General features: G+C 40.4%; 3 protein-coding genes across 3 annotated transcripts; all 3 read right to left on the bottom strand.

The window, feature by feature from the left end:
• Positions 1–275: 275 nt before the first annotated feature.
• LOC307250325 (uncharacterized protein) lies at positions 276–3,720 on the bottom strand. The gene is made up of 7 exons (XM_080027373.1): positions 3,489–3,720; positions 3,268–3,395; positions 3,113–3,179; positions 2,548–2,701; positions 2,317–2,459; positions 2,093–2,203; positions 276–1,346 (listed from the first exon to the last, which is right to left on the bottom strand). Exons 1-7 carry the CDS (start codon positions 3,702–3,704, stop codon positions 1,167–1,169), a joined length of 999 nt encoding a protein of 332 aa, XP_079883499.1. The 5' UTR covers positions 3,705–3,720; the 3' UTR covers positions 276–1,166.
• A 929-nt stretch (positions 3,721–4,649) lies between these two features.
• LOC307250293 (uncharacterized protein) lies at positions 4,650–8,714 on the bottom strand. Its single transcript, XM_080027329.1, has 7 exons — positions 8,475–8,714; positions 8,257–8,381; positions 8,102–8,168; positions 7,560–7,713; positions 6,623–6,765; positions 6,399–6,509; positions 4,650–5,650 (listed from the first exon to the last, which is right to left on the bottom strand). Exons 1-7 carry the CDS (start codon positions 8,625–8,627, stop codon positions 5,471–5,473), a joined length of 933 nt encoding a protein of 310 aa, XP_079883455.1. The 5' UTR covers positions 8,628–8,714; the 3' UTR covers positions 4,650–5,470.
• Positions 8,715–10,617: 1,903 nt separating this feature from the next.
• LOC307250294 (uncharacterized protein) lies at positions 10,618–14,458 on the bottom strand. The gene is made up of 7 exons (XM_080027330.1): positions 14,230–14,458; positions 13,820–13,944; positions 13,573–13,639; positions 12,999–13,152; positions 12,381–12,523; positions 11,795–11,905; positions 10,618–11,073 (listed from the first exon to the last, which is right to left on the bottom strand). Exons 1-7 carry the CDS (start codon positions 14,380–14,382, stop codon positions 10,903–10,905), a joined length of 924 nt encoding a protein of 307 aa, XP_079883456.1. The 5' UTR covers positions 14,383–14,458; the 3' UTR covers positions 10,618–10,902.
• Positions 14,459–14,544: the final 86 nt, after the last annotated feature.

The raw sequence follows: 14,544 nt of genomic DNA on the forward strand, positions 1-14,544 counted from the left end.
CACAATATGCTAATTATATGAGAAGGACCTGTATGTTCACTTGATCACTCAGCCCTCCGAGGGTCTATCTCACCAAGTTCACTTCAGTTTCCAGACAATTGGAACGACACTTATGATCAGGGCCGTCCATAAGGGGTAGAGAGTGGGAAAGCTTTCTAGGGCCCAGCCACCAGGGGGGGCCCAGAGAGAGAGAAAAAAAATATATATATATTTTTAATTTTTTGCAGATTACCTAATTTAGCCAACCTTTATTATGAATGCTGTATTCGCAAGAGAACTCTCTATAAAAGAAAACATTTTATTCATTGTTACTTGGGTAAAATATATCACATTTTATATTGAAAAACTAAAAGTATCATGGGTCGTTTTTTCCCCCTCAAAACCGTTGCATGCATTGATGATGAGCAAGCTAACCTAGCAAGCTCAGTGATGCCAGGACCTGGACATAAATCAGGGTACCAGAAAAGAAAGGAAAAAAAGGGAACTTTCAAGGGCTTTAGACCCCCGGAAAATTCCTTAATATCAGTATTTCTGCTAGCAGAAGTGTATTTTCAATTCAGAGATACTGTGATATTTCATCAAGTTTTGAGGTGTTTTTGAAATTATTCTGTATATTTTATCTATTATTTTCTAAGAAAATTAGAAAATTACATATTTAGCCTTTAAATGAAGGTGGCAGATGGTTGTTATACTGATGAGGAAAGCTTCTGGTAGCAGTGCTATCATGGTAAACCCCCCCTACAGCATTGGTGTGTCTAAAAGCTTACATTACAGGAAATGTTACAGTAAATGTGCCAAAAAGCAGGTGCAGAGATCTTGCAAGAGCAGAAAATTTCGTCGGTGTCTCTGCCCACTATTATTTCCAGTAGCCCACCTTAATCTAACTGGCTAGAACCGGCCCTGTGTACAGGTATGTGTTTATGTAGGAATAAGCGCATCATTCAAAAAACACAGTCATATTCAAAATACAATTAAACATGTAAAAACATTATGGGTCCTCAATTAACATTTTCATCAATATGACAAAAAATTACCTGTGAAAAAACATTATGAAATACTTCCTAGGTACAACTTTAAAGGACAGCGGATCACCTTGACCTTTGTTGACAAACTGACAACACAATTATCATCAACAATTCTGCAAGATTCAACTGAGTGGTATTAGTTCAGTTATGTCCATACGAAGCATTAAAGCGTTCCAGGAGGTAGGCGCCTGATTTGACCGCAGGGTATTTGTTGGAGCCGTCGATGCAGGTGATCAGAGCCTCGTCATCGGGTTGGACGAAGAAAGCCAGAGACTGACGAGAGCTGCAGTCTCCAGCAGGGGGCAGCAACACTCTGTGGAGCTGATGAAAACAATGACTTATAAAAACACTTATTTTTTGTATTCAAATTGAACTATTATCTTTCTTTAATTGATCTATAAAAGTGGATATTTGTATCATCGTTATATTTAATACCTTGCTTATCACTGTTAAAAACTTCAATCATAAACCTGGTCCCTGACCTCTGGATTGCAGCACATATCTCATATAACCTACTGAGTAAAATGAGTCAGGCTACTAAAACTTGTTTGGTCTTTCCTTTCCTTGTTAGTATGAGATCAAGTAAGGGATAATGAATAGCGAACGGGTCACTTGCTAGAAATAAAGACCGACAAATCTGAAGCTGGAGCCCGACGCGCACCAGTAGATAAAACACTGGGGTCTAATGCTTCCTTATTCTTGGAGAAGGGGTACGTGTTGTTTTGCAAAAGCTATGCAAGATATTGGACATTGACCAAAAGGCGTTGGTTGTTGTGAAACTGGGGGGAGAGGTCTAGGAGATTGAAGGAGATAGGAAGTGACAGAGCTGAGGAGTGATAAAAAATGTATGAGTAGGGGCTTTTTCTTTTGACTTTCTTACATGTATTGGCAGCTGCATGAGAGGAAAAAGAGGAACTATTGTAGACGGCTTGAACTTGAATGTCTTGTTAAGCCCCATTAACATACTTGGGTTCTCTTCAAGTTATCATTTGTAATAAATAATTTAAAAAATAAGCTTTTTCATCCAATTGTAAGAGAGATATCTGCAATATATGCTCCCAACTGACTACAGAGACAAAGTGATCACTGGTCCAGCGCTGCATCAGGTCAGCGATGTTGATGAGGACCGCTTCAGGTACGACAGGAGCAGAGATGAATTCACCTGAACGGTTACGCACCTGAGGGTTAACAAGAGTCAAGAGCATTACATGTCTGAAGAACAAATATTATCTTTGGTAATCCTCCATAAAAGATATAGCAGCCAGAGAAGTGGAGAAGTGAGTGGTGTTACCTGCAGACCTTCAGAGCCCTGAAACAACAGGGTGATGCTGCCGTAGTCTGAATGCTCTCCACAGCGAAGCTGACCCTCCTTCGCTTTCTCACAGTTAATCGGTGGGTAGTGCAGAGACCGCAGTGTTGTGCCATTCCCGTCAGCTAGAGGAGACACAATATGACTGTTAAAACCATCTTTTGTGAACAAAATGGTGTAATCAGCTACATATGACTGTGAAAGAGTACTTACTTCCTATGAGACGGTGTGCACTCAGGAACAGCTCAGGGTCCAGACCCAGGCTGTGGGCCATCACCCTCAGCACCCTCAGACTCAGCTCTTTACAGCGCTGGAAGAAAGACGTCTGGATCTCCTGGAAACCTTTTGCATCACCAGAGGGCCATGGCTGCATCAGCAGAGAAAAGAACCAGAGTGTGACTATAAAAAAAATAAAATAAAACCCATTAAAAAAATATATGTCTGTAGGGTTAGGGTTAGGGTTTTTACATAATCACAAAAATAATTAAAAAAAGTGTATCCTTAAAAAAAAATAAAAAATAAAAATATGGACTTAACAGGACACAAATATTCTGTTTCCACATTCTCTTCTTCAAATTTTCAATTAATTACCTGTATATGGGCCGATACTGATGTATCTGTGGTAAATCAATATTTTCTAATATTATTGGCAGACTAACTTATTAATCAGGCCAATAACCAAAATAGCAGTTCAAGTCTGGCTTTTTAAAAATTGTATCTTTTTTTTTATCTGAGACCAAACGATAAACCGTTAGGTTATTCAAAAGTAAATCCTTACTATGTCAGTGTGGAGTAATTTAACGTTGAACGCCTCCTTCAGGTCTCCAGGTAGACTTGGATTCAAGCTAAAAAGCAGTTATTATAATAAATTAATTAAAAACAAGCGAAATTGTGCAGATAAGAGTTGTGTATGTTTCCCTGTATGGTTCCTACCTCTCTTTCTCGAAAGGCACCCAGCCGTGAAGAGGACTGTTGAAGTTTTTTCTTCTGAAACTGAAAGGTCGTTTCAGTTCATCTGGCTGCAGGAAGAATTTCATAGAAATGTCCATAACACGATCCACCTATCCAAACACACCAGGAAAAAAAAACATCGCTCATTCCATTTCAAGCATTTACAATATAAAACTAAATGCTACTTTATTTGCTGTTCTCACCTCCCCCTGAGTGATCCCAGTGTTCTTCAGATAAACAAAACCAACTTCCATAAAAGCTGCTCTCAGCTCTTCTGCCAAACTGAACATCTGCTTGTCAGTGACATCTTTCTCCGTCAGGCTGTAAGCGTCAAAGTCCACCACTGGAATACTCATTTTTTTTAAACAAAAAATCTCTGAAAGGATCTCACTAAACCGTTGCAGAATATAAAAACACATCGAACAGTACAGAACTCTGTAGTTGCATTTCATTAGTAGTTGCACTTCCCCTCGTTCACTTACCCTCAGCCCTTGGTATGACGTACCAGCATACGTTGCACGGAGGGAACTTGGAGCGCGGAGGGAGAGTGGGCGGGGGAGTTAAATGGAACCCACTTGCCCTTGTAGTCGCAATGGACCGTCAGTTACATAGGTAGTTCTGAATGCAAATAATACAGAATTATGACATTCTGCTATGGTAGCCTATATTGCAGAAAGCCATTTCCATAGCATAACAAACATTGAATTTCGACATGGTAACTCAGATTTAGATATTGTTACTTACACATGTAAATTGTTTGCTCCGACGTATTTTCTTATTTCTGTTAGTTAGTTTCAACCAAAAACATTTGTTTTAAATAGTCCTATAATTGGCAGCCATCGGTGTTATAGCAGCAATGTCTAAACTGCAATACATTCACTGGATTGTTCCTATGGAAATAGGCTAATTGAGGCGTTTTGGAATATATTTATATTTGTCCTGTGGGTGGCCGCCATGTCCCTAAAAGCATAGTCTACCGGAAAATAAAAGGAGAAGAAGAAGATGAAGACGAACTGCAATGCACTGTGGGTGATATCCACCTCGCGAATGGAAAGACCATCTATGTTCACTTGATCACTCAGCCCTCCGAGGGTCTATCTCACCAAGTTCACTTCAGTTTCCAGACAATTGGAACGACACTTATGATCAGGGCCGCCCATAAGGGGTAGAAAGTGGGAAAGCTTTCTAGGGCCCAGCCACCAGGGGGGGGCCCAGAGAGAGAGAAAGAAAATATATATATATTTTTAATTTTTTGCAGATTACCTAATTTAGCCAACCTTTATTATGAACGCTATATTCGCAAGAGAACTCTCTATAAAAGAAAACATTTTATTCATTGTTACTTGGGTAAAATATATCACATTTTATATTGAAAAACTAAAAGTATCATGGGTCGTTTTTTCCCCCTCAAAACCGCTGCATGCATTGATGATGAGCAAGCTAACCTAGCAAGCTCAGTGATGCCAGGACCTGGACATAAATCAGGGTACCAGAAAAGAAAGGAAAAAAAGGGCTTTAGACCCCCGGAAAATTCCTTAATATCAGTATTTCTGCTAGCAGAAGTGTATTTTCAATTCAGAGATACTGTGATATTTCATCAAGTTTTGAGGTGTTTTTGAAATTATTCTGTATATTTTATCTATTATTTTCTAAGAAAATTAGAAAATTACATATTTAGCCTTTAAATGAAGGTGGCAGATGGTTGTTATACTGATGAGGAAAGCTTCTGGTAGCAGTGCTATCATGGTAAACCCCCCCTACAGCATTGGTGTGTCTAAAAGCTTACATTACAGGAAATGTTACAGTAAATGTGCCAAAAAGCAGGTGCAGAGATCTTGCAAGAGCAGAACATTTCGTCGGTGTCTCTGCCCACTATTATTTCCAGTAGCCCACCTTAATCTAACTGGCTAGAACCGGCCCTGTGTACAGGTATGTGTTTATGTAGGAATAAGCGCATCATTCAAAAAACACAGTCATATTCAAAATACAATTAAACATGTAAAAACATTATGGGTCCTCAATTAACATTTTCATCAATATGACAAAAAATTACCTGTGAAAAAACATTATGAAATACTTCCTAGGTACAACTTTAAAGGACAGCGGATCACCTTGACCTTTGTTGACAAACTGACAACACAATTATCATCAACAATTCTGCAAGATTCAACTGAGTGGTATTAGTTCAGTTATGTCCATACGAAGCATTAAAGCGTTCCAGGAGGTAGGCGCCTGATTTGACCGCAGGGTATTTGTTGGAGCCGTCGATGCAGGTGATCAGAGCCTCGTCATCGGGTTGGACGAAGAAAGCCAGAGACTGACGAGAGCTGCAGTCTCCAGCAGGGGGCAGCAACACTCTGTGGAGCTGATGAAAACAATGACTTATAAAAACACTTATTTTTTGTATTCAAATTGAACTATTATCTTTCTTTAATTGATCTATAAAAGTGGATATTTGTATCATCGTTATATTTAATACCTTGCTTATCACTGTTAAAAACTTCAATCATAAACCTGGTCCCTGACCTCTGGATTGCAGCACATGTCTCATATAACCTACTGAGTAAAATGAGTCAGGCTACTAAAACTTGTTTGGTCTTTCCTTTCCTTGTTAGTATGAGATCAAGTAAGGGATAATGAATAGCGAACGGGTCACTTGCTAGAAATAAAGACCGACAAATCTGAAGCTGGAGCCCGACGCGCACCAGTAGATAAAACACTGGGGTCTAATGCTTCCTTATTCTTGGAGAAGGGGTACGTGTTGTTTTGCAAAAGTTATGCAAGATATTGGACATTGACCAAAAGGCGTTGGTTGTTGTGAAACTGGGGGGAGAGGTCTAGGAGATTGAAGGAGATAGGAAGTGACAGAGCTGAGGAGTGATAAAAAATGTATGAGTAGGGGCTTTTTCTTTTGACTTTCTTACATGTAGTGGCAGCTGCATGAGAGGAAAAAGAGGAACTATTGTAGACGGCTTGAACTTGAATATGTCTTGTTAAGCCCCATTAACATACTTGGGTTCTCTTCAAGTTATCATTTGTAATAAATAATTTAAAAAATAAGCTTTTTCATCCAATTGTAAGAGAGATATCGGCAATATATGCTCCCAACTCACCACAGAGACAAAGTGATCACTGGTCCAGCGCTGCATCAGGTCAGCGATGTTGATAAGGACCGCTTCAGGTACGACAGGAGCAGAGATGAATTCACCTGATCGGTTACGCACCTGAGGGTTAACAAGAGTCAAGAGCATTACATGTCTGAAGAACAAATATTATCTTTGGTAATCCTCCATAAAAGATATAGCAGCCAGAGAAGTGGAGAAGTGAGTGGTGTTACCTGCAGACCTTCAGAGCCCTGAAACAACAGGGTGATGCTGCCGTAGTCTGAATGCTCTCCACACCGAAGCTGACCCTCCTTCGCTTTCTCACAGTTTATTGGTGGGTAGTACAGAGACCGCAGTGTTGTGCCATTCTCTTCAGCTAGAGGAGACACAACACTGCTGTTAAAACCTTCTTTTGTGAACAACATAGTCTAATCCTTGACATGTGACTGTGAAAGAGTGTCTCTGAGAGCCGCACATTGAACTGTTGGAAGTGTTTTTATGTCTATATTATTTCCATTCCCTTAAGGGTCCCTGATGGGAGGACAAGCTCCCCCAACTCCACCAGGACTGACCCCTTCAGCACTTTGCTGCTAGGCAGGAAAACATGAACGATCCAACAAGGGGTGGTAGGATGGCCCAGAGGAAAGAATGGGTTGGTTTGATCCCCGGCACCGGACAGGAGGGCCATGGTTCGGTTTGTGTCCAGTGTGTAAAGGCGTTTTTTGGATGGTTCGAAATTTTGGACCAATTACCGGAAGTCGTAGCCACATATCGCCAGTCACAAAGAAGAAAAAAGAGGCGAGGTTTAAGGCGTCAGGGATGCATTCTCAAGGCGTTCGCCTTTACTATGAAGCGCGGCGGTTAACCCTGTACTGCGCTTGCAGGACTGCAATGGGAAACCAAACCTATGCTGATCACATCCATGCAGTGGAACAAAAACATGCTTCAGACATTTAGTTATGCAAACGCCCTGAGATATGTCTATCTTACTAAACTTCATCGAGGAGGGATAACGGATATCGCTGTTTTCTGTATATGAGATTCCTACCTCAATATATTATTATGCGAGTAAAAAAAAAAAGTTCTGAATATGACACATGCAGCCTAAGCAACAACACCACACTCCATAGTGAGAGCAGCAAGATAGTGTGTGGTGCTTTGTGTACTTACTTCCTATGAGACGGTGTGCACTCAGGAACAGCTCAGGGTCCAGACCCAGGCTGTGGGCCATCACCCTCAGCACCCTCAGACTCAGCTCTTTACAGCGCTGGAAGAAAGACGTCTGGATCTCCTGGAAACCTTTTGCATCACCAGAGGGCCATGGCTGCATCAGCAAAGAAAAGAACCAGAGCTTGACTGATGCTGCAATGTTGTGGGCTAGGTAAATCGTACATTTTATAGTTAAAAAAATTAATTAAAAATATGGACTTTTTATTTATTTTCTATATAATTAGAAAAATGATCTTACTTTTATTTAATCGAAAATTAATTTAAAAATTGGTTTAAAATAAATACTTATTTCTCTTCTGCATATTTGTCATTTTTCACCCTTATGAGCCGATACTGGTGTCTGTGGTGAATCAATTATTGCTAATATTGGCAGACTTATCAATCAGGCCGATAACCCAGATATGAGGTCAAGAGTGGGATCACTGAGTCCAGCTTCTAACCAAACAATAAACCATGAACAATAAAAATAAGTAAATCATTACTATGTCAGGGCGAATGGCGGTAATGTTGAAGGCCTCCTTTAGGTCTCCAGGTCGACGGGGATTCAAGCTGAAAGGGAGTTATTTGAATTAAAAACCAGAACAAATGTGCAGATAATAACAATGTGTAGCGTAGCATACCACTTTCTTGTTCCTACCTCTCGGTCTCCATAGCAACCCAGCCGTGATTAGGACTGTCGACAAAGCCATTCCTGCTGTAGGGTAGTTTCAGTTCATCTGGCTGCAGGAAAAACTTCTTGGAGATGTCCATAACACGCTCCACCTATCCAAACCAACCAGGAGAAAGACATTAAAGACGCATTCAACGTTAAGCTCTTTAAATAAACCCAAATGATTATCCATTTTTTATCCTCGCCTCCTCCTGAGTGATCCCAGTGTTCTTCAGATAAACAAAACCAACTTCCATAAAAGCTGCTTTCAGTTCTTTGGCCAAACTGAACATCTTCTCGTCAGTGACGTCTTTCCCCGTCAGGCTGCACGCGCCAAAGTCCACCACTGGGATGCTCATTTTTTAAAAACAAAAAGTTTCGGAAATGATCTAAATGCGAAGTTGCAGAATATTAACACATCGACCATGACAGAAATTCGTGTCGGTTATGATTCTTCTTCTTCTTCTTTGATGTTAGGCAGACTTGACGCAGCTATGGCGTATTGCTGCCCCCCACTGTTTGTTATGTTACTCTAAAAATCCTTGTGTATAATCCAGTGTTGTTAAAATAATCCAACAAGTCCTTTGTTTTATCCCATGACTCCAGATTCAGAAGGTTGTGCATATTGAAAACTAATTCCCCAGCTGATCCAAGTTTTCGGAAAAGATTCCTCCTTTAACTGGAATAGAGCTTACACTGGAGGAGTACATCGCTTCACAGTCTCTCTGTCTCCACACTCACACTTGCCATCTGGGTGTTTGCCAATCAGAGCCAGCCCACTTCTCAACCCACAGTGCCCAAGCCTCAGTCTTGTGATAACTACTGTGTCTTTTCTAACACACCTAAAAGTGCACCTACCTCTGTTTACATTTTCCTGCACTGCAAAGTACGCCCTGCCTTTCTTTTCCTTCTCCCAAGCTTTTTGCCACCTTTCTTTTAGAGCCCTGTTTATTTTTTCCATGTACTCTGGTATTCCATGTTGCAAATGAATGTGTACTGTTTCCTCCTTCACCGCCTTCTTTGCCTCCTCATCCGCCTCCTCATTCCCTTTCACACCCACATGTGCTGGCACCCAGAGAAACCCCACCTCTCTCCCTGCCTTATAACTTCTAAGCAAAGACTGTTGTATTTTCACACTTAATTTGGTCTGGACTTAGATTTTCCTTCTTTTATTGAATTCAAAGCTGCAGCTGAATCACTACATATTATAGAATTCCCCTGTTTATTATCCTCCACCCATTGTAATGCCCATAGAATTGCCACCATCTCTGCAGTGAATACTGACATGTGATCTGAGATTCTATACCCTTTTTTGTACCCAATTTCAGGAATGCTAATATAGCCTACCCACTGCTACCTTACCACTTTCTTGCTCCTTTGAGCCATCAGTATAAATGAGAAGATGGTCTCCCCATACCTGCTGCTGCCAGACTTCTATCTCTTTAAAGGTGCAGTGTGTAATATGACATCATCAAGAAAGTTCTACAAAGTTCTAGAATGCAACACTCCCTGGTTAACCCCAACCCTTTCGAATAATAACAGAAGCTACAGTGGCCTTCAAGGACAAGAACAATTCTAAATTTTAAACAATGCACCTGATGACATTCCAACTATGACACTTTCAAGATGGCGGCACTAGGCCTTGGTCCAAAATATGCAGAAATATGGACATATATGAGACCCTTTCTAAGGGAAAAAAAAAAATTAAAAAAAAATGTTCAGCTATTATGCACTAAATTAAATGCACTTATGGATATTATAATTACTTTCTACAAAATCTGCTAGGAAATAAAACCCAAAATTCTACACACTGCAGGTTTAACTACCCCCTCTGTCATCCTTGACTAGCTTACATTCAAAAACTTTAGGTCAACACTGGGATCTGGGATCAGCCATGACGGAGCAAGAGAGCGACACACTGGAGGACAGACACTAACATCCCCAATACTCATTTCCTGTGCCAAAGATTTAAGATGTTCTGCAAAGTTAGTTTTAGCTGCTCGTAGGTATTCCCATAAACTCCCAATGCTCATTCAATAGGTCTTTTGTAGGAATCATTTCACTTTGTCCTTTGAGCTTCATTAGGTAACAGTTATGATTAAAAAAAGCTACATCGTATTATGTAATTCGGCCTAGAACTCCTACTGTATGTATCAAGCAGCATTGTAAATAAACCAGGATGTTTTAACGACGATACAATGTTACGGATGGTTAGTGCTTCTTCCTCGTCCAAATCACTCTTAGAAAAGAGATTGATCTTAATGAGTTTCTTACCATGGTAAAGTAAAGGATATTGACCGATCGATTGATTTTTTTAAAAAATGCAAGATTTTAGGTTTGTATCTCGTCTTTATATCATACACATTGGCTCAGTGATTATCTAAAAACACAATCATATTCAAACTGCTATAAAAACCTTTTAAAACACATTATGGGACCTAAAGTGACACATTCATCGGTTTCACAAAAAGCGGTTGACGATGATAGTGAGGACCTGTGATAAAACATTATAAAATACTTCCCAGGCACAACTTTAAAGCAGAGCAGATCACCTTGACAACATTACACATTTATAATCAACAAGTTACTGTGTATGAATCAACTGACTGGTAGGCCTATTAGTTCAGGTTTTTTTCAATATATACCGACAAGGCGCTCCATGAGATAGTCAAATGATGTAATTGGAGGGTATTTGTTGGAGCCGTCGATGCAGGTGATCAGAGCCGCGTTATCGGGTTGGATAAAGAAAGCCAGAGACTGACGTGTGCTGGAGTCTCCAGCAGGGGGCAGCAAAACTCTGTGGAGCTGAGAGAAAAAAACACAACCACAATAATTTAATAAAAAAATCCAGATTGTGTTATAATTGAATTCATTCAAATGTAACTTAAAACTTGGTGTAGGTTTAATTTACTATTGTATAACCATTATCCTTGTTTAATAGACTAGGTTAAATGTGGAGTCAGTAATTCTGGAAAATGCTTGTTGTCAAAATCAGTAAATATCTCCCCTAACCCCTACCTGTCCGTACCGTGTGTGGGCTGAAAAAAAAATCTGGTGTCAATGCAGCCTAGGTTATGTTTATGGACATGTTGCTAGATACAGTAGGCCCCCTATAGTAACACACATGCTGTGTGTACATACCTATTTACAGAGCCTAGGCTGTGCATTAACACCATATATGGTTATGAAGGGATGGCCAACCTCAACATTAATGAACACAAACATCTTGTTTATCACTGTTGAACATACTGTATAACCTGGTCCCAGAACTCTGAATCACTCCCAGCTCACATCTCTTGCCACAGTGTTCACTGAAACAATTCAGTGAACACTGTGGCAAGACATGACTGCTTGTCATTGAGATAATTCAGTCGTTAAGTCATATTTATCAGTCATATTTAAGCAGACACCTGGGAATAAGACTTGTTGAGCAAAGATCTCTTGGAGATGGGTTAGACTTCATATGTCTTTTTAAGCTTGTTGCACACAATTGTTTGTTTTTTCATTCATATACGTATGCTCTCACCACAGAGACAAAGTGATCGTTGGTCCAGCGCTGCATCAGGTCAGAGATATTGAGGAGGATTGAGTCCGGTACGACGGGAGCAGAGATGAAGTCACCTGAACGGTTACGCACCTGAGGGTTAAAAAGAGTCAAGTATATTACATAGTCTGAAGATTTATTTCACATTAACAAGTAAAAAGTTTGGTAAAAAAGACAAGTTAAAATCACACAATTAAAATGGGAAGTCAGCAATTCTGGAGGATGCTTTATGTCAAAATCACTTTGTCAAAATCAGTGAATATCTCCTTATGATCTGCTACCTGTCAGTACTCTGTGTGCGCTGAAAAGAGGCATGTTGCTGCTATGCTGCACCCCTTTGTTTATGTACCAGATTTTCAGCACACACACACACACACGCACACACACGCGCGCGCGCGCACACACACACACACACACACACACACACACAGGTAGTGGTTTGTGAGGAGATATTCACTGATTTTGACAAAAGGTGATTTTGACAAAAAGGGTACTGAATCACTGACTCCTCCTTTAAGTGTTGTAAGTTGTCTTGTATCCAGAGAGGTGGAGAAGTCATTGGTGTTACCTGCAGACCTTCAGAGCCCTGAAACAACAGGGTGATGCTGCCGTAGTCCGAATGCTCCCCACACCGAACCTGACCGTCCTGCACTGTCTCACTGTCTACCGCTGGGTAGTACAGAGACCGCAGTGTTGTGAAATTCTTATCAGCTAGAGGAGACACAATACCATTGTTAAAAGGTGTCTGGTTTATTAGTATCACAAGAGTTTACATTGGCATTAAGAATCAGTGCTGCGCTGAGAGTTATAGTATGTTTGGCTGTGGGAAAATAACTTTGAAGGTACTTTTGTGCTTGGCAGTATGAGAAATTATTTTTAAGAGCCAACAGAGGACCATATCCGTCTCCCAAAATGAAGATGTGTTGGTGTTGTGTTGGAAACTGATCTATTAACTTTGTTCTCTACTCATTATACTTTTTTAAAATGATTTTATATTTGAATGCTGCTGTATTACCGCTTGTATTGCGTGATTGAATAGCATGACATTTTACATATAGGCATCTTCTTTAAAAGGTTTGAACTTATTTATTAATTTAATTCCCTGATCTTCACCTTGCCAAGGTGTTGCCAGATATCAGCTGATCGAACTTCATTGCCATAGCAGCAAGAGGGTGTGTCTACATACTTCCTATAAAACGGTGTGCACTCAGGAACACCTCAGGGTCCAGACCCAGGCTGTGGGCCATCACCCTCAGCACCCTCAGACTCAGCTCTTTACAGCGCTGGAAGAAAGACGTCTGGATCTCCTGGAAACCTTTCGCATCACCAGAGGGCCATGGCTGCATCACAAGAGAAAAGAACCAGAGCTTGTTTAATGATGAATCTTTGCTAGTTATTGAATAGGTATTTTTCTTAGGACTGTGAAAATGTTCCCCCAACACAGACAATAGTGATATTTTTATTACATTTTCAAATCTATTAAAATATAGTTAGCTACTACTCTTTTCTTTTTCTTTTTTTGGCATGGGGAACGAAAAAGAAGTATCTTTGGTTTCAAAGAATTACAACTAAAGTATGGACTGAGCAGAAGACTTGAATAGATTAACTCTGTGGTGGATAAGCACAGGGTCCGGTTTTAGAGTAACGTGCACTTTGACCTTTAGACGATGTGGTCAGTCTGGCCTAAGTCCAATCCGTCCTGTGATCAGAATCAATAAAAACCTGATTTTATTAGTCGAACAGAGAAAGTAAATCATTACTAGGTCAGGGTGAAGCGACGTGACGTTGAAAGCCTCCTTCAGGTCTCCAGGGCGGTTTGGAGTCAACCTGAAAAAACAAACAGTTATTTCAATTTAAAACCAATGGAACTCATCACATTACTGTGACATGTCATACTGTATAATCTACAATACATTGAAATTGATAAAAGCAATAAACAGATGTTGAAAAAATAATAAAATGATGCAGGGAGAAGAAGTATGTTTTTGTTCACTTTCTGATTCTTACTTCTCAATCTCCATGGGCACCCAGCCGTGGTAAGGGCAAATGTCACTGGTGCCCCTGTGTAAAGGTCGTTTCAGTTCATCTGGCTGCAGAAAAAACTTCTTGGAAATGTCCATAACAAGGTCCACCTATACAGACACACCCAGGAGGAAAATGTAAAGTCGCATTCCATTTCAAACATTTACATTAAAACTAAATGCGGGGGCGTGCTTAGCTCAGTTGGTAGGGCGTCCCCCCCCCCATGGGCCTCGGCCAGCAGCGGACCCGGGTTCGATTCCAGCCCGCGGTCGTTCTCTGCATGTTACTCCCCTCTCTGCCCCATTTCAACTCTGTCTCTACACTATCAATAAAGCATAACAAAATCTTAAAAGACAAAAAAAAAATCTAAATGCTACTTTATTTGCTGTTCTCACCTCCTCCTGAGTGATCCCAGTGTTCTTCAGAAAAACAAAACCAACTTCCATAAAAGCTGCTTTCAGCTCTTTGGCCAAACTGAACATCTGCTCGTCAGTGACATCTTTTTCAGTCAGGCTGCACGCGCCGAAGTCCACCACTGGAATGCTCATTTTTGTTGCTCACCCTTAAACAAAATAGTTCCTGAAAAGATCTAAAAAGCGCAGTTTTCCCGAATATAGGTTAAAATACAACGCCTACCTTTTTATATGAGTGGGCGCGACTTCATTCTGCTGTCACGTGACCTTTTCCGGCCAATAGGGAAACTATCTACA

Source organism: Ammodytes marinus, assembly GCF_949987685.1.
Source record: "Ammodytes marinus genome assembly, chromosome: 5".
NCBI classification, from domain to species: domain Eukaryota; kingdom Metazoa; phylum Chordata; class Actinopteri; order Uranoscopiformes; family Ammodytidae; genus Ammodytes; species Ammodytes marinus.

What these genes read in the sequence shown, in the direction of transcription:
- LOC307250294 (XM_080027330.1), bottom strand. Translation starts at nt 14,382, where the DNA reads ATGAGCATTCCAGTGGTGGACTTCGGCGCGTGCAGCCTGACTGAAAAA. An exon ending in CTGGGATCACTCAGGAGGAG is followed by an intron (nt 13,945 to 14,229) that starts GTGAGAACAGCA and finishes GTGTCTGTATAG; the next exon opens with GTGGACCTTGTTATGGACAT. An exon ending in GTGCCCATGGAGATTGAGAA is followed by an intron (nt 13,640 to 13,819) that starts GTAAGAATCAGA and finishes TTGTTTTTTCAG; the next exon opens with GTTGACTCCAAACCGCCCTG.
- LOC307250325 (XM_080027373.1), bottom strand. Translation starts at nt 3,704, where the DNA reads ATGTGTTTTTATATTCTGCAACGGTTTAGTGAGATCCTTTCAGAGATT. An exon ending in AATTACTCCACACTGACATA is followed by an intron (nt 2,702 to 3,112) that starts GTAAGGATTTAC and finishes CTGCTGATGCAG; the next exon opens with CCATGGCCCTCTGGTGATGC. An exon ending in AGGGCTCTGAAGGTCTGCAG is followed by an intron (nt 2,204 to 2,316) that starts GTAACACCACTC and finishes GTTAACCCTCAG; the next exon opens with GTGCGTAACCGTTCAGGTGA.
- LOC307250293 (XM_080027329.1), bottom strand. Translation starts at nt 8,627, where the DNA reads ATGAGCATCCCAGTGGTGGACTTTGGCGCGTGCAGCCTGACGGGGAAA. An exon ending in CCGCCATTCGCCCTGACATA is followed by an intron (nt 7,714 to 8,101) that starts GTAATGATTTAC and finishes TTGCTGATGCAG; the next exon opens with CCATGGCCCTCTGGTGATGC. An exon ending in AGGGCTCTGAAGGTCTGCAG is followed by an intron (nt 6,510 to 6,622) that starts GTAACACCACTC and finishes GTTAACCCTCAG; the next exon opens with GTGCGTAACCGATCAGGTGA.